The sequence below is a fragment of the Lycorma delicatula genome, chromosome 6 (assembly GCF_047948215.1).
Source record: "Lycorma delicatula isolate Av1 chromosome 6, ASM4794821v1, whole genome shotgun sequence".
NCBI classification, from domain to species: domain Eukaryota; kingdom Metazoa; phylum Arthropoda; class Insecta; order Hemiptera; family Fulgoridae; genus Lycorma; species Lycorma delicatula.
This window is the reverse complement of record NC_134460.1, coordinates 90,897,584-90,922,928: the sequence shown is the minus strand read 5'-3', so window position 1 is coordinate 90,922,928 and position 25,345 is coordinate 90,897,584. Positions and strand designations below refer to the sequence as shown.

The 25,345-nt window shown below is 30.3% G+C and overlaps 1 protein-coding gene across 1 annotated transcript in view; it reads left to right on the top strand.

Moving 5' to 3' along the window:
- The first annotated feature begins 1,797 nt into the window (after nt 1–1,797).
- The window catches only part of LOC142326899 (uncharacterized), a 64,985-nt gene continuing 41,437 nt past the window's right edge, over nt 1,798–25,345 (top strand). Inside the window, exons 1-9 of the mRNA XM_075369631.1 lie at nt 1,798–1,913; nt 2,053–2,140; nt 10,581–10,835; nt 12,564–12,801; nt 13,401–13,769; nt 18,374–18,657; nt 20,957–21,018; nt 22,620–22,679; nt 22,960–23,193. Coding sequence (XP_075225746.1) covers nt 2,109–2,140; nt 10,581–10,835; nt 12,564–12,801; nt 13,401–13,769; nt 18,374–18,657; nt 20,957–21,018; nt 22,620–22,679; nt 22,960–23,193 — 1,534 coding nt within the window. The 5' untranslated portion in view covers nt 1,798–1,913; nt 2,053–2,108. The remainder of the gene's footprint in view (nt 1,914–2,052; nt 2,141–10,580; nt 10,836–12,563; nt 12,802–13,400; nt 13,770–18,373; nt 18,658–20,956; nt 21,019–22,619; nt 22,680–22,959; nt 23,194–25,345) is intronic.

The following is a 25,345-nucleotide window of genomic DNA, read 5'->3' as shown; positions in this document are numbered from 1 at the left end:
GTTCATTACTTATAAATGGGTAGTATTATTTATTTATGACAAACTAGTCCTGCAAGTAGTATGTGAAGAGAAACTAGCTGGCAATGACAGACATTCAGTCAATATCATGATTCTGATATCTCATTTGTACATTGAAATAAGGAGTTAGATATGAAGCTGAATAAAAAGAGTAAAATTAATGTAGAATAAAGTAACTATGAGTGTTCCTGAAGGGCATTAGGAAATAGAATGGCAGTTGATGTACTTAAAATATACCTTTCATTAATCAAAGCCACAGGTAACAGTAATACAAAAAAATGTATTTTAAGGAAGAAGAAATTTAATTATGCAATGATATTGTCTCTTATGAAAACCAAACTTTTACACTAATAGCACATTTACTTCAACAAAAGGAAAATTATAGCTGCAGATTTCTTATAGTTTTGGGAAGATTTATTATATCTTAACCTGTTTTTAAGAAGTTAATGTTTTAATGCAAAATCAATTGTGATATTCCTGTATTTAATAACAATTTAATTGTTATCTTAGAGATATTCAGTTACTGTTTGCTTAGATTCTTTAAGTTCATGCTAATAGCATATGAACTCAAGCTAATAATTTTTTTTTCTTCAAATAGTGGCTATTCAGTGCTGCTCTTAAGTTTTCAAGATTTAATATCTTTCCATGTTAAATTGCATTTGTGTTTTATCACAAATAGTTTTATAAAAAAAGAATCATTGCATTAAAACAAAATTGCATTGAATTGAACTGGATGAAATTTTGCAATTTCCTCATTACAATTCATTTACTTTCATACATATTATCCTCATTCATCTTCTTTAGAAATAAATACCTTACCGTGGGTCCGGAGGCTAAACGGAAAAAGAAAGATGAAATTTTGCTAGCTATAGAATCGAATTTTATAATTTCTTAAGTTTTCAGAACATTGCGTCCATTGCAAACAAATTTCGAATTGATATCGAGAATTATTTCAAATGTCAATTAAATTTGTAGGTTTTTTTATACTAGCCTAATTAATGAGGAAAAATCGAATTTTATAGTATAAATTATGTTTGCATACTGTAATTATTTTATATTCCCCAAAATGTTTGAAAGTTCGCCAGCACAATATTAATCTACCTCGAACATAATTTAAATGTTAAATTTTTCTAATTAAAAAAAAATTAATACGGATTCAGTTTTTTAACATGGTGAAATTCAAGGGAAAATACTTGTCAAATCTTTAGCTATTAAAAATCAAATGATGCGAATTCGTTGCTCCCTATTTTCACATTGAAGTGACTTCTGTAAGAAATTTAACAAAAATTAAGAGAAAAATTGCTGATTTATGGCTACACAAATTTCACGCTACAATTTCCAAGGTTAGTATTGATTGACAACTCGGCCTTATTGATATTGGATTGGATATAAAAGAAGTGCTACTCCGTCATAATATATTAATAGCAAAAAATTCAAAAATCAATTTTTTGTGAATTAGTTATACTTGATATTTGTTTTTCAGGTAGTAAATGAGGGTAAATTATCAGCAGAAAATATAAAACTGTATCTACTACATTAATTAATTACAAAAATAATAATAATAATAATTACTAGTTATAAACTACAAGATATAATATAATAATATAATTTAAAAATATATAATTTTTAAAGGTCACATAATTAAAGTTTAACAGGCATACTTCGAATGATAAAATGAATTACTTAGATATGCGTGGAAATAACGTAATATTTTAAAATTGCAGCTATTTTAGCGCATTCTAGTTGTTGCATTGAAACAGAAAAGTGGAGTTTGTGATTGGTTGTTTAAATCTATATCGCATGCGCAGTTTTTGTAGGGTTCTTGCCACATTCACCTGGTCTTTCTCCTGGCTGTTCTCGTCTGCCATTTTCTCTTTGTTTGCCGGTTAGTGAAGGTAAAGGATTACGTTTAACAGGTTTTATTTTTGTAAATATTTCAATTTTTTCCAACAGCTAGTGTTCTTTAGACTTTAGTATTATATAATAGCTTTGTAAATCATTTTTGTTGTGATTAAATTGTCTGGTTTGTTTCAGGGCATAGTGAGGTTGTTAGAAAAGGTTTTTTACTCGAGAACTAAACCAGCTGTACTATGTACAGCAATAACTACAATCAAAATAATGTGTAAGTAGGTTTTATTAGCAACAATAGTAGTATCAAATGTATTATTTAAGTTTTTAACTTGTTCAAACCGTTTCGGATTATAAAACCCAAAATTTCCATTTAGCTATTGACCTGGATTGCTTTCTTCCACCATCTTGACTTAAGATTATTAAAGTAGAATAATTAGATACACTATAATTTAGTTTATACAATTAAAATGAATTTCTTTTATATGTTAGTGTAAAAAGACGACGTTATTCTATTTTATTTTTTTTTAGCTAACTAATTTTTGAGTTTCCGTAACATTTTTCTACCACAGACTAGTTAATCGGAATTATTGATTTCAGGCTACGTGGAATTTAATTAGTAGTTGGCCCGATGTATTTATGTCTTTTGTAAACCGTTTAAAATGGGCACCTTAAATTTCTGTCTGAAGAAACTTTTAACTAGTTTTTTTTTTAATGGATTATTAATTTTGTTAATAATCTTAAGATTTCCGACTTTAGTATTCAAGAAAAAAAGTTGAATTGGTCCGACAGTAATTTATATTAAAACAACTATAATTGATTAGAGACAGTTTGATATGATATAATTTTCTCAGGTACCTTAAAGTTATTGTGAACGTGCTGAAGGTCTTATAATGTGGGCCATCAGCCTAGACCTCTACCTGTAGCATATTGTTAATTCTTAAAAGCGCAGCACATGTATGAATGCAAATTTAGTAATAGGGTGTAGCTGTTGACCAGCTTTTAACTTTTGTTGGCGACAAGTTTTTTTTTTTTTAATGTACGGTTTATGTGTATTGTATTCATCTTGTGATCAGTTTAATTTTGGTCGATTAAAGTGAAAATCCCTATGTAAATACTAGTAACAGTATAGATTTTTCAATAAATGGTAGTAAGTAATTATTTTCAATTTGCAATTTATAAAATTAACAATCCATAAGAAATTAGAAGCATTTCCTGTCAGCATTATGCATATTCAGTTAATACATCAAAATACTAATAAATTAATTTTGAAATGTATGATATATGTGCACTTAGCAGATATTAAAGCAAAATGTTTGATTACTATACTGGGTTAATTTTATATTAAATAAGTACTTATAATATATAAATAAGTAATATTTTATATTACTCATATCTATCTAGCTCAAGATGAAATAGTGCAGAGTGCTCCTAGAGGAAAAATTATAATTTTTATATTAATTGCTTTAATTTTCACGTGTGCAGTTGAATTAAAAATAATCACATGAAATTTTTTTTGTATGTTTTGAATAAAAATAGATTTTTGATGTCTTTTTTTTGTATTTATTAAATTTGCAAGTATCTGTGCAGATAGAGAGGTTTTTATTAGCAGTCATTGGGACGGAGAGCACCTTATTTATTCTGTATTGCATTCCTCCAAATTTCATCTGGCAGCTAAAATCTGTTTTTTTTTAATAAAAATGAAAATGTCATTTCTGTTAATGTGAACATATGAGTTGAAAGTATAAATCACATGAAAACTGTTTCTAGGAATGTTATTTGCAAGTTATAAATTTTTTTTCTCATACAGTACTTACCACTTCGAGTGAACGTTATGGAAATGTATGATTTATAAATGATTGAATGTTCTATGGGTTTTTTTTTATAATTGAAAGTTATTCCACAAAAGAGTTCATAAAAAAGGTACTTTAATTTAAAAAAAGGTTTAGATTGCATTTTCTACTGTGCGTTTATCTATTAATGTAAACAATAAAAAAATGCCATATCAATAACATTGCCTTTTCATCTATTGCCAGATGAATATCTTCTGTAATATATCATACTCATTATCGTATTGGAATACTAGTGTTGTGATGATTGTAACTGGGGTGCAATAAAGACCTAGTTTTCAATTTTGTTTACTGTTTACCCAATAATCCTTTTTCTTTTATAAGGTAGCCTGTATTTTTGTATTAAAATGTTATCTTTTAAATTGTAACTATTTTTCTTAGTTGTAAAAAAAAGCACATTTTGTTAACTGTTAACATAATTTGCAGATTAGGTGAATGTTGTGAAAGCAATAGCTGTTTTATTTATTAATTTCATATGCTGGAAAGATTTTTTTTTCAATTTTGTGTAAATTATTTTTAATAAGCCTTAATGTTAAGTATTATTATGTAAAATCAATACGTAATTATTTAAAATCAAGTGTGTACTTATGGGCTATTTTGATTATTTAATCTCTCACACATACTTTGCCATTATCATGCTTTAATTTTATTCCTATTAACCTTCCAAATTTTAATTAAAAAAAGTAATTTTTTTATCTACTTTGTATTAAGTAACTGTTTTCAATTAACTGGCATTTTGAATTGTAAGAAATTTATCTCTTTCACTCTGGTAATAATATTAGAATTTTTTTTTTTTTACATGTATAGATGTTAGATAAAATTACAGTATGTGTTGTCATATCATTGGAGGTGTTAGCTTTAGTTTGCATTTGAACTGTGAGCACATTTTACTCTAATATACAAATTTGTAACTGCAGTTGTATTTTAACTGGGCTTAATTAATAGCAGTCTTTATTTCTTGTCTTTGAAGTAACATCTTATTTCTCAAATCCTTTGTCGCCTCTAATACAAAAACTTCATTCAGAGGGTTGTTTTCTTTGACTGTTGACCAGTAGTCTCTGGCTACTAAAAAAAAAAAAACAATTGCTTTGATGTAAATTATCTATATTGCTTATAAAAGTGGTGAAAATTCAAAATCCTTAAGACAGTTGTTTTAACAGATTTAGAAAAATTTTAAAAAGTAAACACAATTAAAATACTTGGTGTGTGTGTTTGTTCAGAAGTATCTAAAGTTTATCTATGGTTGAAACCAATACCTGTATTAAAGATAAACTGTTCTTTATTTTGAAGATTATACTCAAATAGTAGTAGAATTTGATCAACAAAATAATTGTTGAATGAGTTAGTGAAATTCATATAGCCAAAAAAATCCCTTTATACATCTTTGTGCTTTGGAGAGTTTTGTGTAATTAAGAACACAAAACATCATAAACATATTTAAACATAAATGGTCTGCCGTGACAGCTAAACATCTGATCAGTACAAATGTCATTTTGACGTGAAATTTCACCAAATTGATAGTTCATGGTCAAAAGGTTAAATTTTAAAAAATTGAAAAAATTATCAGATTAGTTTGGAATAACTTTCATCTCAACACTTGATTCTAAACAATTTGGAAACTTGTATCTCATATGTACAAAGTTGTCTTTGTGCCAAAAAAGGAGTATAATGTATTATATGTTTTTTTGGTCTACCATAGCAGCTCAATTGTTACTGATTTAGATGTAAGACTCCACATTGGTTACATACTGGGAGTGTCATAGGCTGTATATACATATATATATATTTAAAAAAACCTTTGGTGGTACCAAAACTTCCCCCTCCAAAATGAAGATATAGACTAAACATTTTTTTCATCACGAATGTTTGGCACTGAATTTAAAAAGTATAAATAGTTTTTGTGAAACTTAGTAATTGTAATTGCCCATCAGTAATTTTAGGAGCACATTTTAAGTGCAGGAACTCATATGCAGCTCAGCGGCTGAACCAATTTAGATGTTTGATTCTGAATTGCAATCCTAGTGTTAGTATCAGACATTAATAAATATATATTTTTCTAAAATTATAAAGACATTTATTTTTATAAATATATATGAGGTGCAAGTATTAAATAATGCTAATGCTGTAAAATATTTTAATTTTATACATATAGTTATTGCCCTCTTCAATATACACCCCTCCTCTATCCCTACAACGCTGTATGCAAATTTTCCATTGTTCAAAACTGCTGGAAGTCTTCTATTAGCTCTTTCATGAGGCGTGCCAGTGTTTTTTTCACAGCTTCTACAAACTGAAATCTTGTTACTTTTACAGCAGATTTGACCTTTGGGAACAGATAAGTCACATGGTGCCAGGTCGGGCGGATGGTCTAACACTGGGATGTTATACTTTGTTAGAAATGTCTTGACAGACAATACAATGGAGTCTGTGTGTTGTCCTGATGAACCCGTGGCTTGTTCTTCCACAATTTGAGTTTTATCACTATAGTTGGGCAAGGACCTCAAGGTAATCAATGTTACTACATTGATTAATAGTTTGACCTTGAGGAACTCTATGAAGACACAGTTCCATGATTATCGAGAAAAACGATCATCATTGCTATGAATTTTTATTTGCTTATTTGAGTATTTTTAGCTTTGTGAAGATGGGGCCTTCCAGTTCATGGATTGATGCTTAGTTTCTGAATCAAAAGTGACAAACCAAGCTTTATCACATGTTATCGCTCTTTCCAAGAAGTTTAGGTCATTTTCAGTGGCATTCAAAGTGTCAGAACAAACATTTTCACAAGCTTCTTTTTGTTCAATTGTGAGAATTTATGTAAAATTTGCCTTATGCATTTTGTCAATTCCAGTTTCAGCAATCACACGGTTAGTTAACTGGTTGTCAGATTGGATCAGAATACAGTTTTTCAATATATTTATCCATGTTTGACGTGAAAGGGTGACCTGGACGAACATCATCTTAGTCTTCTATTGACCATTTTGGAAACGCTAAAAAATCTGCGCATATAATAAACATCCATTGCCATACACTTTTTTTTTAATAGAATATTATTTTCAGTAGTGGTTTTTCCAAGTTTCATATGAAATTTCGCAACAGTTCTTTGCTCTGATAAAACGCTTATCATTTTTTTAGGAAAACAAAAAACACATCCAAACAAAGGCCATGGCCAGATTAATATGTCTATAGAAACTGGATTGGCGACAATCGAAAAAGAAGACTTCACGCTACGAGCTGGTAGCACGTACGAATGCTTCTGTTGCAGCATTAGTCTTTTTATTTAATAGTCACACCTTGTGTGTGTATATATATATATATATATAATTTCAATAAATTTAAAAAAAAATACTATACAAAATTATCACCCTCATGCTTTAATTATCATATTAAAGAGGTGTTTTTTTTTATGGGGGAGCAGTTGTTTAAAATGTGTATATATATATATATATATATATATATATTAATTTTTCATTATAATGAAAATTTGAGATTTAGCCAGATGTTCAAAATTGTGTAGGAAATACTTCATAAATTGTAATACTGCTTGATTCTTCAAAATGTCTCTTGTGTGCTAAATTATTTATTTACAATACTTCAGTGTCTTCAGGTTTTTTTTTAATAACAAATATCTTTTGATATATATTCAATGTGAAAATGTAAAACTGAATTGTGTTTTCTATGAACAGGGTTTTTGATAATAGCAGGCTTAATAACTAAGGAAACATTCAAACATATGACATATTTGCAGAATTTTAGTTGCACTTATATACAAAATATTTACGTAATTAGTGTATAATTTTACTTACACACAAAATATTTATATTATTATACACTTGCATACTGTAATATTTATAGAATTTTGTGATAAGTAATTAATACTCACGACTACACAGAACACCATAAATAAACATTTTACTATTACAGCCGGGTCAGTTGATTACAATCTTAATAAATATGAAAATCCTTCCATTTTACACTAAACTAACAACTAGTAGTGTTATCTAACACTGCAGGATACTGCTAAAAATATATATATATAAAACGACGGAAAATTATGATAGAATGAATTGAACTGGACAAAAACGTTGGCTCTAATTGTGCACATCGGCTATGTCAGAATGTTCCATAACTGCTAACAAAAAATAAAAGTGAAAACAATATAATAATAATAACAGTGAATTATGACTCAAAAAGTTCAGATAGTGTAATAAACACATAGTTGTGCAATAAAGGTGTCAGAAGTTGCAACAGGACATTGTAATTGGTCTATAAATTCATCACCACTGTGTGTATCAACAAAGTTTTCTAAATTTTTACTAGTAATAACTTACGCTAAAATAATTTTGGACCTAATTCAGTTTAGTGTCGGCATTTGCATTTTATTGGGAGAAGTGTAAATGTACCTCTGTAAAGGTTGGAATGAGATCATTGTTGCATATTGCATCAACTGGCCTGCTAGCTGTGACTGCAGCGGCAGCAGCAGATTTGTTAGCAGTAACAATTCAGTTTTCAATTGCTTACAATGTTATACTTTTTAATTGTAAAATTATTTTTTTCTAAAAAATTTTATTTGTAACTTCAACAGCACTAAACAAAAATAAACATACAAATGACAAGAATGAATGAATGATTTCAGAGGAATGGAATATTTAAAATAAATTACAGTGTGATGGTGGTAGTAATAACACTGTATGGCTGTCATTCCATCTTATACATAGGTGTCGGTTTACATTAAAATAAACAAAAAACAACAAAGAAGTGCATTGTTATAAAAAATTTAATTAAATTTCTTCTGTTGATAGCTTGCATGCAATCTGCTGATAGTTGCAACTTGAAAGTGCTTAGTTAAAAGTTAAGTTTCTACCTAATATTTTTCAGTTTATAAAATCTTTGTTATAAGCAGTGTCAAGACAGTGTATAGTTTTTTTCCTATGGAATTGTTAATACAGAGACTTGCCAGAAACCAGCTTTTTGTTACAGTCTTCTAGCCACATCCATGTATAAGTCCAAACATTCAACAAGAGACACGTATATTTGCTTCACAGATTGTAGCATCTACCCAATTAGAAAGCTGCCTACTGAATATGTAGAATGTACAGATTATATTTGGAGAATATTTTTTATGCATTTAGAATTCAATATTATAAAGGAGTCTGATGTGTGTGGCGTTCTTTCTGTTATAAAAATATATTTATTAAATCAATTATATTGTTTTCTTACATTCAAGAAAGTGTTAAGTGAAATTGCAACTACTGATCTCTTGAATAGCCGATCAGTTACAGTAGGTTACTTAATTTATATTTGTTACTTTGGAATCATTTTTTAATAGTCTAGGATGATTTTTACATTAGGGGTGTCAATAAGAGTAAAATGATTTAAGTTTTCAAGAAGTCTGATCACATTCACTCAATTTATCATATATTTTGACTGAGTTGTGTATCGGTAAAGCATTTGAAAGTCCTGGAAATCAGATCTGATATTTTGTAGACCACGGTAATATCATGGGTGTTCAAAAAGTGATAAAACTGCGGAAGCTTCATCCGAATCAAATTTGGCTTTGCATATATTTCAAGATCCCAGCAAGTAAAAATAGTGCATAAAATTTATCATTTTTTGTTTGAAATTATATGAGTGAGTATTTGAGAGAGTTGTCTTTTATTGTTAAAGCATGGTTTTCTACCTAAGTGTGTGTGTGTAGAATCAATTTTTTTCTGAATTTGGGGAACTGTGTAACCATGCATAAATATCATTTGTGGTTTGTGTTTTTTCATAGGAAATTTTTTTTTGTTGAGGGTATTGATATTAAATGAACCAATAAATTATTGAATGCAGCATCCCAATGAGTATTATGCAGTAGTTAATTTCTTGCATTTATAACCCTCCTGAATCTCTCCAGACCTCTTTCCTCCCTAATTTTTTTTTAGCTTTTTGAAAAAAATTAAACCCTCATGCACTTGACAATAAAACTTATTTATCAGTAAATTTATTGGAAATAAACATTCAAAACTGCATACCCATCATTGCAAAGCATAGAACATTTTTAACATTTGTTTTGTCATAAGTTACACATTTACAAAATTTATTCTTTAAATTGCTATAAAATGTGAACTAATTAACATAACATAAGTGTATTAACAAGAACAATTTCAAGTTTTTAAGAATTTAAGTTCTTTACTGTTAATCGACCAATCTCTTACAACATTAACAGTACCTATGTGGAAATAGTATTTTGTAATATTTTCAGTGTCCTTCAATACTGTGTGGATGGAGTTAGCATAGGATTTTTTTAAAAAGGTTGAATAAATTGTAGATGATGATCAGCCATTTATGGTTGTAGCCATTAAAAACTTGTGTAAGGAAGGAAGAGTTGACATGAAAAATCTGATCATCTTTAACATCAGAAGCTTGCAGTGAAATTACTTTAAATATTGGAACTTTGTCGATTGATTTCTAAAGAGAAAATGCCCTGAGGAAGTACTTCAATTACAATAATCTATCTCTGTTCAGTTTCACTCCAGTATTCCTTAGTAATCCCATTGAATTTTCATTTTTATTAGTTCTAAGATTAAATTAATTCACAGTGGACAGAAGTGTTTATACATCTTTATGTAATTGAATTGACAAATAAAAATGTTCATAGTCAAGGAAACTATAAAGTTTGTTCTACGGAGTAATCATTTTATTCCTTGAAGTGAAAAAACTTCATTGATTATGTTGTTAGATTAATTTTACACTAATAACGCTTGATTTAATTTATCCCTTAATTCTCAGCTGCTGTTTCTATTCTAACATTTCATTGTCACTAGTGCTACGCTGCTATGTTATTTCCAGTTAGACTAATTGGTTGCTTGTTTATCTGAGCAGATACAGAGGAAATGGCGGTGAACAACAGCTGCAGCAGCAGTATAAAAACAGATATTGGGTGAATCAGAACGCTAATGGACACCATGATTATACCAATGGTGTCATTAATGTTAGCACCACTAATAATAATAATAATAACGCTAAAGTTAAAGGAAAGCAGCCAGGAGACAGTCTTAAAAAGCCTCACTGGGATGTTAATTCATTAATGCCCTTCCAGAAAGATTTCTACGAACCTCATGAAGATGTCCAAAATAGGTAATTATTTTTTTTAAGCATTTCAATTTCCCCTCCCTCCCATTTAAAAAAAGAATTATATCAGTTTCGATTTTGCTTTCCTTATGTTCGTGAGCCTTAAAATGTTTTGTACACACATAATCAAAATCCTAAAAGATGTGTTATTGTTTTTCTAAATTCTTAAAAACATTACAATTTTCATAAATTTAAATGTACAAATTTAAATGTTTTTTTTTCTTCTAAAAATTAATAGATTTAAAAAGGTTGAATCTTGGGAATGAATGTTCACATGTTTATTTCCAAACTAAATTTAGCAAAATTAAAATGTGTAAATGAATAATAATTATAACAAATAATTTACCTGCTTTTATATACATGGAAAGTTCATTCAGGAGTGTGTAAATGAAATTGGTAAATGAAATGGGTTAAATGCTACAGCTTATCATCCCTTCTTTCAGCAGACAGTGCTTGAAACAATAGCTTAGAATTATCAATACACAATGCAGTTTGTTAGCTTTGTTTAAAGTAGCAATATAATATTAAAATAGAATATTGTAAAGAAAATTCAATTAATATTTATCAAAACATATTGTCAGTGCAAGAATTTCCTTTGATTCAAATATTTCCTATCTTTTAAGAATTGTATCCTCTACATCCAATTAGCATTGTGAAAATTTGCTTTGCCCTACAACTATTTTGTAAATTTAAATATACTTTTAGTGTTAAGTAATTTTATGATTTTGTTACTGTAACACTTGTTGAATAAATCAGATTTTTATGGATTCTTCTACAAATAAATTCATTTACCTTTATATATATGTTGTGTGTGTGAGTTTTACATTTTGTTGATTTTAGTTTGGAATAGCTGTTTGTAACAGGATAAGCTAAATAATTTTTTTAGTTAGTAATAGCTGTTTGTAATAGGATAAGCTAAATAATTTATTTTTAGTTAGGTAGTTGGACCTCTGCAAGACAAACTACTCTAATTGTGCATCGGATCTCCTCTTTTAACACCTTTCTTTACAGGCTATGGGTGCTTTTGATCTAGCCCTATAAAAAGTATTTTTGCATTTCTCTGGTTATTGATGCTGGACCAACTATTGACAAATGTTTTTCTTTTTAGTGAACCCCCTGTGGATTTAGTTAATGTATAATGAAAAAAAAAATAGCACATTTATGGTTGAATCGTTAGATTTTGTAAAATTATTTTTGTAATTTTTTATCTAGTGTTTCAATTAGATCCATTATTATAATTTCCTTTTTTTAATATATTTATCATACATTTGCTTACTTGTTTTGTTTTTTAACTGCATTGGTAAGTTTTTGTTTTTTTCGTGGAAACTGATTTTGTTTTTATATAAACAAAACATTTTTGTAGAATTATATATGTGTTGCTTCATTTGTTTCTTGTTGCGATGAGTTTCTTTGATTATAGTGCAAGTTGTTATTTTATTTTAATAACACTTCATTGACTATAAAATTGCATTTTCTTGGTCACTTTACTTACAAATAATAAAGCATTTTTATAATATGTACACACGATATTACCAGTAACATTGAACATTTAAAAACTTTATTTTAACATTTGCATATATTACTTTAACTTTAAAATGTTTCAAAAGCTTAGAACTGTGTTAAAAAAGATTTCTCTTACATGAAATATTTCAGTTACACATGCTCATTATAAGAAGAGTTCAGTAAAATTAAATATTCTTTGTTTTCTAATACATTTTTTTCTTTTTTTTTTAGATCTGACCAGGAAATATGCGATTACAGAGCAAGGATGGAAATAACTGTCAAAGGCAATAATATACCTAATCCAAGCCAGTACTTCAAAGAAGGAAATTTTCCAGCTTATTTAATGGATGAAATTTTAAAGCAGGGTTTTTCAGAACCTACTGCCATTCAAGCTCAAGGATGGCCAATTGCATTAAGTGGCCGTGATCTGGTTGGCATTGCACAGACAGGATCTGGAAAAACTTTGGCAGTAAGTATTAATTATTGTTGCAGTATGCTTAAAAAAATAGGTTGTTAAGATAGCATTGATCTGAACTGCGCAGCAACCAGTTCCTTCTTAAGAAATACTTGATTATAAATTTTATTTTGGCTTCAAACATGATGTGTATCAGGAATTATGTTAACAAATTGTAGCAGTATAAAGATAATATGTTTGCAATTGAAGATAATTAACATACTTGAAGAAAAATTTATAATTTTAGATAAATAGCCTGGTATTTAATATTTGTAAAATTCATATAACATAAGGAATCATCATTGAAAGATAAGTATGTAATTCTGTAGCCTTTATTAAGTTTTCATCCAGAAAAACTAGTGAAATATTATGTGTGCATATATATATATATATTTTCGGTACTTACGTATTAACGCCACTGCAGCTACAACCTAACCTAATACTCAACAAGAAAAACAACCACAGTAGCAACCAAACTTAACCTTAGAGTAGTAAATTACTTTGTAGTATCAGTAGTGAAATATACGTACTTTAACTTCTCTAATGTGTAGATTGTGGTTTACATCTATATTTCTTTCATTAAAACATTCTGATGCTATGTCTTCTTTTTACAGTACATTTTGCCAGCAGCTGTTCATATAAAACATCAAAATCGTTTAAACAGAGGTGAAGGTCCTATTGTGCTAATTCTTGCACCTACACGGGAGCTTGCACAACAAATTCAAAGTGTTGCACAAGATTTTGGCTCAACTTCTGCTATCAGAAATACTTGTATATTTGGAGGTGCTCCAAAAGGACCTCAAGCTAAGGACCTTGAAAGAGGTGTAGAAATTGTTATTGCTACACCTGGTCGTCTTATTGATTTCTTAGAACGAGGTACTACCAATCTAAAGCGATGTACATATCTTGTATTGGATGAAGCTGATAGGATGCTGGATATGGGATTTGAACCACAAATCAGAAAAATAATAGAACAAATTAGAGTAAGTTTATGAATGTGTATAAGTGATGTAGGATTTTTGTGTGATTAAATGTATGGTGCTGTCATATTAAGAATCCAGACAACTGGCCTGAATTTCTTTCTATTTAGAATCTGAAATAATTTTTAAGACAAATAGATTTCTAATTATTTATAATAGATTCTGTTGTTAATTAAAATTATAATTTCATTTAACGAAAATCTATCTGTGAAGTATTGATAGGGAATAGTCTTATATCACAATTTTCTTTATTTCACAGCTACTGCTATCATAAATTCTCTTTTCTTACTGAAGAGTAATTGCTAGTTATGTTATTTATAAGGAATTACATAACAATGTATATTAATATTAAAACATTGAATGATAAGTACGTAATTCCTATAGCCTTTTTTAAGTTTTCATCCATAAAAACTAGAAGTGAATTGTTCAGATTTTTTCCTGTGTGAAACGTGCTTTTTACTTTAAAATGTAACATGGATTAATTAAAATATTTTATTAATGGAAATAAATTCTGTACTTTGAAAACAATTTTATTAGGAAATTTAAGTTGTGTAATGTATTGCTTACCAAACTTAATGAAATCAATCTTTGATGGCAGCAGTTCTATCATGGGGAGTCTAAAGTAGTGTTGGCACTACTAATTATAGTCAAAGGGATGTTGTACCATGACAGCATGAAGTCTTGTCAATGCACTCTTGTTAATTCTCTGTTCTACATTTCATAGTTATATTTTTACCACAGGGATCAGTTTCATGGCGTTATTTTTTAATTTTCTTCAGTTAAATATTACATTATTAAATATTTGTTTAAGCTACTATGTTATAATCTGCAGTTAATCATAATTGTATGTCATATATTACACATAAAAATGAATTGCCAATGAAAGTGGTGGTTGAACAATATGTCACTCTCTGCATTACTCAACACCACTCAGTCAGCAGGGCTTTTTATAATGACAAAATTGCTGCCTGGAAACTGATACAGGCTATTTTGAAGTAAGTTTTGTAGATGAAAACTTGCAACTAGGTGTAACAATTATTTTAAACAATGTTTTTGTGAAAAAAGAAATACTTTTTTCGTTTTTTACTTATAAAGTAACAGTTTGAGCAATGATAATACATTCAATACAAAAGTTGCAAAACTTTAAAATGAGACCTTATGCGTTTTGATTGATGATTCATTTCCTGTTGAGAAAATCTGGAAAAATGCTAAAAATTATTTTTGAAAAAATTTCCAACTGTTTTTGGCCTACGGGGAAAATATAGGTAATGTCATGTAGAATATGTGTACGGAAGCTGAATTCTTTGTGATTCATACTTTGTATACAATAGATATTTTAAAATTTGTCATGCCTTGCAGCATTTATTCTCTATCTCTTATGATTGCTTAAATGAAAATTTAAAGACAGATTCGGAAATTAGAGAAGCCAAACAAGAATTCATTAATTTACTTCCATTTATTTAAATGCCATTGAATTACTTTAAAATCTATCCAAACCTCGAGCGTTACATATGAGCACACTAAGAGAGGTGGTGGTAATGGGGTATGGCATTGTTATGCATACCTACTGCCATCCACTTCTTTTTTTTAATAAAGTTTGTGATCTTTAAATACTTATTTCCCTTAACACCCACAACGTTAGTTATACTATACTTCTGTTCCTCCTCTTTTAGATTTCTTTTGGTTATAAAACAATTGTTGCTATCTTAGTTGTTCCTGGTACATTTTTTTAATATATTCCTTTAGTTTTAGTTGCTTTTCTCCTGTTGCTAGTTTTTTTATGAATTTTTTTATTTGGTTCTGTGTCTTACACTTAGAGCATTTCAGTTTTCTTTTTAGGACTTTATTTAACCATAAAATAACTTGCTTACCTGTAAGCCTTGTTAGATTTTACTTTGATAAGTTAAGGTTGGGAGCAAAATTAAAAATTGCTCTCTAAAAGTCTTGGTGATTTTAAAATATCACATTTGCTATGTTACTGATTATTAAACCTGTTGATTTGTTACATTCTTTACACAGTATATATAAATATGAGGGTAGCCACAAATAAGGTTCCCATCAATTTTACAAATAGACAGCATTGTTTATTCTCATAGAAACTTACATTGTCGCAATCTTTTTCGACGCATTTTTGTAGATGATGCTCCAATTTCTGTATCCCAATGTCATAGAACTCTTGTCGCCAATCTGTTGAGGAAGTGTTTCACCTCTTCTTTGATTTAATCACTCCGGAAGCGTTGGCCACTCAAGTGTTCCTTTAATTTGGGGAACAGGTGATAATCACTAAGCACGAGGTCCAGACTGTAAGGTGGGTGGAGCATGACAGTCCACCCAAAGTGTGTCAAAAGTTCCTGGGTTTGATGGGAGACATGAGCTCGGGCATTGTGAAGCAGCATTACCCTGGCTATCAGTTATCCTCTGGTGATTCTAGATGGCTCACCTGAGTTTTAGTGTTGCATGAAATCTGTCAGCAGTATCCCCTTACGATCACAAAAAACACTGGTCATGACTGTGACCCTGAGTGACAGCACTGTTTGGATCTTTTCGTTTCTGGAGTGAAATGAAACACCCACGTTTCGTCTCCCGTAACAGTAGAGTCTAACAATCCTTCCTTATCTTCTTGACACTTTTGAAGAAACTGGCGAACATAGTCAAGGCGTTTCTCTTGTGTTCTGATGGCAATAGCCGCAGTACCTGTAGAGCACAACACTTGTGATGCCCCAATTTTTCAGTCAAAGCTCTTTCCACTGTACCATAAGAACTCCCAGCAATTCGAGCAACAAACTCACAGATGGTGATCTTCCTGCTTTGAAGCACTTAGTTTTGGACCATCTTTATATCCCCCTCCAAAACTGACGGTCTTCCACTCTGTTCTTCATCGTCGATTTCCTTCCAACCGGCACTAAACTCCTTTTCAGACGTGTTGAATAAACATAACACTTGTTGCCAACACATCTTGTCAGTTTACAATGAGTATCCACTAGTGGAGTCCCTTTGGCATGCAAAAAGCGAATTACGGAATGAATCTTGCACTTGGCAGAATCAACAAGTAGAACCTTCATCTTGGACAGCTGCTGAGCCAAGACTTGAGTGGCGTGGCCGGGCAGAATCAAGAGTGGAGGAACAGTCACGCACCATCTCGTGTGACTGGAACTCTTTGGGAACCTTATTTCTGGATCGAGCCTCGCATATTAACTACATAATTATAGTAATAAAACATATAATAACCATATAATATGGCAAATTATAGGACAAGGTACAACCCACTTGATTATGGTTTTTTTTTTTTTTTACAAATAGTTTTGTCTGAATTTTGATCTGAGATGTTGATGAGACCAGATCAGTCGCAAACTTTTTTACTTTACATAATATTCAGTTACTTCACAACACTTAAAAAATAATTAAATTACCATTATTTTTATTAGGATTATGCTATATTTATTTATTTAAGAAAAAAATCTTGTTGAGAATATGTATAATGCTTGATTAAATTGTTCAATTTACGAAGAACAGACAGCTTTAATGTATATATCCTGTAGGTAACCTCTGGAAGTTTCTGTTGGCAGTAGGCTAGTGTCAGTTTTAAGATTGACTGTTTTCAATCTCTTTCTGTAAGCAGAATATTTTGAGAAATATCAGAGATTTTCATTTATTTCTAGCTCAGTTGTTAATTTAACTGACATGAATCTTCATTATTTAAATGATCACTTAATAATCAATTAATCTTCACAGTCCAGACAAGACAATCTTCTATATCGGAATGCAAGTAATTTTTTCTTAGCACTTTTTCTACTTGAAGGCCCCAGATCACTTTTTAGCAATTTAAAAAACTTTATTTTATGAAAAGCAGTCCATAAATTAAACAAGAAAAAATGAATGAATAATATAATAAAGTGGACAAAAAAAAATTACTAGCAAAGAATTACAAAATATTTAAAACCAACCACACACAATTACCCCCGTACTCTAATGAGCAATGCCGTGCCATAACTTTAACGCATTCCTTTCTTCTGGTAAGCTTCCTATAATATTTTTATGTTAAAGTTAATAGATTATGGCAGTTATTTAATTTGACTTTAAAGTGGCCACTTTCCAAGGTGATTGAGGTTTTTTTTTTAAAAAAAACTGCAGGTTCATATTAAGACGTTCTGTTGAAAAAGAAGAAAATATAATCTTTATTTGATTTTTGCAGTGGTTGTTTGTCATTTTGGGTACCTGTGTCTTGTCATGACATCTAGTAAAGTTTCTGGTAGCATTTAACTTATCCAATAATGATGTGATATCCAATGGTGATGTGTTTTTATGATAAAAGTTCAGTTTTTAAAACGTCAAATTTCTCCTGATGCAAATATTCCAGCCAATAATTTTCATAATAATAATTGCATGTATGTTTTTAACCACTGTTAGCAATTTAGAAAATTTTATAGATACTTTTATGGTGGATTGTATTCCTAACTTTGCCTCAAACAGTCCAGGAATCGGTCCCCACCCTGTGCATCTGCTGGGCTTTTTAAACATTTACTTTAAGATTCTTTTTAGAATTTACTTTGAATGTATTGTATTTATGAAAGAGTAATCTATATAATATTTATTGTTTTAAATTTCAGCCTGATAGGCAGGTTTTAATGTGGTCTGCTACATGGCCAAAAGAGGTGCAGGCATTAGCTGAAGACTTCTTAAATGATTACATCCAAGTAAACATTGGATCTTTAGAATTAGCAGCAAATCATAATATTAGACAGATTGTTGATGTATGCCAGGATACTGAGAAAGAGCAGAAGCTGATGAAGCTGTTGCGTGATATTGGGAAAGAACGTGGTTTCAAAGCTATTATCTTTGTGGAAACAAAGAAGAAAGTGGATGATATTACCAAATCAATTAAGAAAGAAGGGTAATCAGATAATTTTTTCATTATTTTTTTCTTTTTTTTAAATGGTAACTAGGATTCTGCTTAATTTCTACTAGGTGATAGGACATTTTAATTTTGACCTCAGTGAAAAGAGTTTAGCATCTCTGCCTTCAATGTAAGAAGGTTCTTAGTTTAAATCCTGATATTTTTAATCTAAGATTAAGTAGTTGGGTAATTTTTGTTGTAATAAGTAATTCAATTACTAGAGGCTTAATTTAGGCCCATTTCAATAAACAAAACTGAATTGTTCAGTAAATAGGCCTTACTTGCACCCAGAGGTAAAAGGTTGGCCTGCCCTCTTGGAATCATAACTGACGCTCAGTCACAAGGATATCTGTGCACTAATACCAGATAACAAGGACCACCTCTTGCAAAACAGTTCTAAAAGTTCTATTGTTATCACAGATAACAATAGGAGATACTGGCTCTTGGCAAAATATTCCTAACATTTTTACCTCCTTTGTGGAGCACTATTGCGATTCCATCAAATCACAAATCCGTGGGGGTGGGGTCCTTTATTCCTACCAGAACTGCAAATTACCTTATGTACGTCTGCCTCTATAATTTCCACAGATAAAACATTCAAGAGTAAAAAGCTGCTACTTCCTGACTTGTCAGATAAAGAGGTTTCATTAGTCACATCAGCCTGAAATAAATTCATTAAAATATTAAAAATCTCAGCTTTATTAAAAACAAGTCCTTACTATCGACTCGACCAAATTCTTGCAGTCCTTGGGCAAGATTCTGCAATTTACACAAGTAGGAGCCTAAGCTACTTCACGCTTTTGTGACTTATCACAATGAACACGAGAAGGAAACTGTCTCTTTTACAACCTATTAGATTTCTGAAGCAAATGCCTCAAATACATCTGCCAGAGTTGAGAACATTGCCTTAAAATAATTAAGCCTCAAGATCACTTGTTTGCAAACCGCTGCAGAGGCATTTGAAGGGCATTCAAGAAACCCTAATAACTGCTTATGTAGCTCCTCAAGTTGTGCTACCAAGCAAACAGCACTACCAGCCCTGGCCCAGCCTTAACAAAATCACTAATCCTGACTACTTTTTGGTACCTGTTGGACATACCTTCCTGACCAGCTTGTCTTGTTATTGGAGGAGGCTGAAACATCCTGTACCCTTCCTGGTGACATCTTCATTTCTAACCCCCCTGGGTTTTCCACGTACTCTCCAGACTATAATCAACATCTTTGTTAATGCGTCCCTAAGTAAATAAGATAGGCTAAGCTAATCTATCTACTTACATGCTGGTATTGTTGGGCAAGTCCACAAATGTGGCAGCTGGTGGTCTGATTTTCATCCTGTCGCTCTTTGCACTTAGCTGCTGCTGGATCATTTACTCAAGTGTAACCAATTATGAAAATACTGATTACGGCCCCTGCCCTGAAAGAGTACAAGCAGGATTAGGGGAAACACTTGCTTTTTACAGGGCATTTACACCAGCAGTTATTAATGTCACCAAGTGCCTTGTAAAACAAAACTCTTTATAACTTTACAAGGCCTTGTATGAGGTCCATTCATATCTGAATCAAACGCTAAGTACTGAGTAGGTTCTTTGTGAAAATGGGCAAACAATGAACGTTAAAAGCTTTTTATACAGATATTGTTAACGACCTTAGTCTGTAAAGAAATACACTGGCGGAAGGTACACACATATCTATCACCAGTTCAAATACCAAAGCAGAATCTAATAACAAACATCTTTGATCAGACATCAGAAGGACAAAAAAGTAAACGTGCCTGTTATTCTTTTTGTTTTACATGTTGACAGAAGTTTCAGTTTGGATACTTTGGTACAAATGTATTGATAAAATAATATTGTGGCCATAAGGCTGGTCTTTCATTTTCTGCTCTTATGAATATAGTTACTCAGTAGGTGTTGCATTATTATTTATATTTCTGTGGTTCTGTTAAATTAAATGCAGGCCAAATTAGTGTTTGCTTCCATTATACACATTTTTTTGAAACTAGGTATTATGTGTTGTTACTGAGTAATGTTTATATTTATAGCAAACTTGTATCACTGGTTTGTATCTGTCTGCACTTGTTTGCATTTCTAGTATATTCTTTTAATACAGTTAATTGTTCAACAGTGGCCTGTGTTGAGGCTAAAAGATAACTAGAAGATTCTAAAAGTAGTGTCTATTAATTGCACCATTCAAAGAAAGTTTGCATCATATGTTAATACATTTTATACTGTTGTAATATTATTAATTTTGCATTATTATAGTCGGAATAAATGTAAAAATAAAATGAATTTTACAGGTGGCCGGCTATTTGTATTCATGGAGATAAGTCTCAGCCTGAAAGAGATTATGTATTATCAGGTAAATATAAAGAAATTATTAGATGTTAATTATTTATTAATAGGTTGAAAAAATTCTAAATGAACAGTTGTACTGATAAAACTATGTATTAAATGTAGTGATAAGTCGATGTTATTTCAATAAGTTTAAGAAAGTTTGGACAACATTCTTAAAGTTTAAGATAGACATGCAGATTTTATTTTATGAAAAAACTGCTTAACATGAACTTTTTTTTTAGAACTATGAAATTAAATAATGAACTATGTCTGTCAATCGATAAGCTACATTGCATCTTCACATGACTGTTGTCAGTAATTCTTTATATACAAAAACTGGTTAAGAATTCAGATTTTTAAAAATACCAAATATTTTTATTTCCAGTGAATACAAGTATACAAAAAAAATCATAAGATGCAAGTGTGCGTTTCCCTGTTAAGGTAGGTAACAGCTCTTCAAGTCAATTTAAGCAATTTTGAGATGTAAAGGTGGTGCGGCTAGTATCTTTTTCATAAAGGAAAATCCTGTGTAAAGTAAGATTCAGTTTCATATGTATAATGTTGTAAAAGAAAACAAGGTCTAAGAGCTTGTTACAAAAAAAGAATGCTTTTTGTTGGATAGAAAAACAAGCTATGTTCTAATTTATGGTTAAATTTTAGTTTAAAACATTTCTCCTGATTGATAGATGAGGTCTTATTGGACTTAACATTTCCCAGCCACGTTATCGCTTTAAAACTGATTTATAATCAGTTCTGCTGCTGGTTCCATGAGTTGGACAAAATAATATTTTCATTAAAAGTAGTTCAAATGGTCAAAGCAATAGACTTGCTTTTACAGGTTTTCTTACAGTAGCTAATTCTGTCATAAAATACAAGTATATTTGTTTTTTGTAAACGTAAAATCAGTTTTATTAAGTTTTGAATGTACATAACATAAAACAAATTTTAAGAGATTGATTGCTTCAGAAAAATGTTAAGAGGCTTCCACTTCAATTAATTTTAAAAATGTGAAAATCAATAGTGTCAGGAGTCTCATAAAAGTTGATTGAAATTTCTCTTGTTCAGTTCTCACTCTTACATTTAAAGTAAAACTTAAAACAACCTTTTTCCATTGTAACAAAGATTATTCTTGCTTCAAAATTGTATACAGCTGTCAGCATTTTTCTTCTGTATTGCTAAATTTACTAAGTGCAATTTTCTGTTGAATCTACAGATCAAGTAGATCTGGGATCTTGTAGATCCCAGATCTGTAGATCTGGGATCTACAAGATCCCAGGAACTCAAAGGTTCATGACAATAGGTTCATTGAGATAGAATTTCCACATGGATATTTTGTTGCAAACAACTTATCAATAGTAAATTTATTTAATAATTTACTTCCTGGAAGGTAAAATTTTTTTGTTTTTTTTTTGTTTCCTTACTGTTTGACATACTTTAAGGGTGATTAAGATATTGCAGATACTTAGTATAATGAATAGTCAGTGATAAGTAAATTCAGAAACTGAGTATGAAAATATTAGTTACAATTTCTTAAAATGTATGAGTATTTGTGGTGGATTGTATTCTTGGCTTTGATGATATATGTTCTTTTGACAGATTGCTAATTTTAACATTATTCTGTTACAGAATTTCGCAATGGCAAAAGTGCAATCCTGGTGGCAACTGATGTTGCAGCACGTGGTTTGGGTGAGTAGTTACTTTAAATACAATTCAAATTAAGGATGTGTTAACAGGATTACTTATCTGTTAATGCTCATTAAACGTTTCTCTAAAAACAAATATTTCTCTGATATTAATGAAATTGAACAAAGAACTGTAAATTGCATATATTTAAAGCGTCTATACAAAATTATTTGGGAGCAATAGCAGCAGTTAGTATAAGAAGTTTGTTAAACAGTAAAAGTACTGTAATAAAATTAAGTTATACCTACATCTGATTTCATCACATAATTTGTTTGATTTTTAGATGTGGAAGATGTAAAGTTTGTCATTAATTTTGATTACCCTAATACTTCAGAAGACTATATACACCGTATTGGACGTACAGGTCGTTGCCAACAGGCTGGTACAGCTTATACCTTTTTTACAGCAAATAACCAACGGCAAGCAAAGGAATTGATCTCTGTTCTTAGTGAAGCAAATCAAGATATAAACCCAAAACTGAGTGAGCTAGCAGCGCTTGCAAAGAACAATTTTAACAGTAAGTATACTAAAATTTTTTCCTTGAGTAAGAATTGATCTTTTTTCAGCATGCTGCTGTACCCTAGGTTTAGTCTCATTTTTTGTGGAGTGTAGCATTTCACAAAAAAAATGATGGGGTAGTTAACTTCGAAATACCCCTGAAGTTTTGTTGGTCAAGTTTGATTACATCTTGTGAATATGATTTAATAAAATTTATACAAGTTTTAGGTTATTAACTATAAATTCATAGGTAATCATTTGTATTAGATGCCATTTGTTAATTTTTCTCATTATGAAGATAAGCAGCTAAAGCATGAATACTTTGATAACTTGCATATTAAATTATCATTACGGTTCATAATTTTATGTAATACTAAATGACGTGTTATAACATAATACTAAAATCTGTTATAAATCTTCTAAAAATAACTAAACAGTTTTCTAATGACTGCTACTATTAACTAACTAGTGGCTGGTTCTGTTAGTTTTATTTAAATTGAAATTATTTATTATAAAAGTGGAGTATTTGTGAGTTAGTATTTCTATGTAATGATAGAAACTGTTTAGATATCATTCTAATAGCCTTGTAAATGAAACAAAATACTGTTAAGGGTTTAATTTACAGGCTTTTAAGTGATTTCTGTATTAAATCCACATAAACATTCAGATAAAATGCATAATTTTAAACAGTTGATGAAAAAAATATGCGTATAAAACTACATGAGAACATTGAAAATGAATGAATCACAAATTGCTACTTTTAAAAGGGATTTTTCTAACAAAATTTAACATGTAAATAATATTATAAAAGGGGGAATAAAATGTAGCTATATATAAACAAGTTCAAATAAGAGTGATTGTCTAGGCTTTTTATCACAGTTGTAACTGGTATTTCAAAAAGAACGCAACTCCTTTGTTTGAAAACATGAATTTAATACAAAAATGTTAATGAAATACTTATACAATATTCAAATTAACCTTAACCTTAATTATTTTTTCCTGTGATATCCTAGTGCTGGTTTGTACACATTTCATAACATTTGCAGCCACTTTCAGTAATGTTTGAAATCTCACTTTTGATGTGTTAGCCTTCAGTTCAAGTGTTTAAGGCTTGTTTTTAAAAACTACACTTTTAAAAAAAGTTTGCTGTTGTAAGATCTGGAGATCTTGAAGACCACAACCCTTTTGATACCAAACTGGCCAAAATATTCTCATACCACACCCAGTGTTTCATTAACAGTATGATGGCATGTCCTGCTGGAATCAACATTCTCGTCCCAGTAAATCTAGAATGGCAATTAACTGTTAAATTAAGTTGCAATAAAAAATAAAAAGCCCTATTATATGGTGCCAGGAGATCAAACACCAATTTTACGTACGTATAATCGTAGTGCTCTATATATTCAGCATTTTTCTTGTTAATGTAGTCATCCAAATGAAACCATGTCTCATTGCTGAAATAAACAGAGCCAAAATTTCAATTCAGTTGTCATCAAGAGAACGAAACCAACAGTACTGTAAATGTTTTCCATCGTCTACTTCTTTTAGTTTTTGAATGACACCGATGCAGTTGTAATTTTTTAGTAGTCCTGAAAGATAGTGAAAGCTCAGTCTGTGAAGTTTTGAGTAATTTTCTGGGTGAGAGAGTAGAACGTTCTTTCACATCCTCCAGAACTTCTATTCGTAACCGTGATGGTCGACCTGTACTTTTCTAATCATGTTCATTCCCAGTCTCACTAAATGTATTAAATGCAGTATTGTTGACTTAATAGGAACTGAAGAATTGGAAAATGTTCTCCAAAACTTGTCTTTCACTCTTAGTAAGATTTATACGCACAATAAGTCTCAATAATGAACGCACAATTGTTCTTTGAAAACTACAGTTAACACAGTACACAGTTTTATACTGATGTAGCACTAGTGCATAAGAACATACAACTGTTACAAGTTGCTAAGCTTGAGAATACAGAGTTCCTAGCTCACAGTAAGGAGAAATAAAATTTACCTTGCATGACTTGCACCTTCCTTAGGGTGGTGGTGTTTTTGAAACACGGGTGGTTACACTACAGCTGCAGTTACTAGGAATAATAATGAACCATTATTACTGTATATTTTTGTGAATGAAATACAATTAAATCTAAAAAAATTATTTAAATTAAAATGTAATTTTC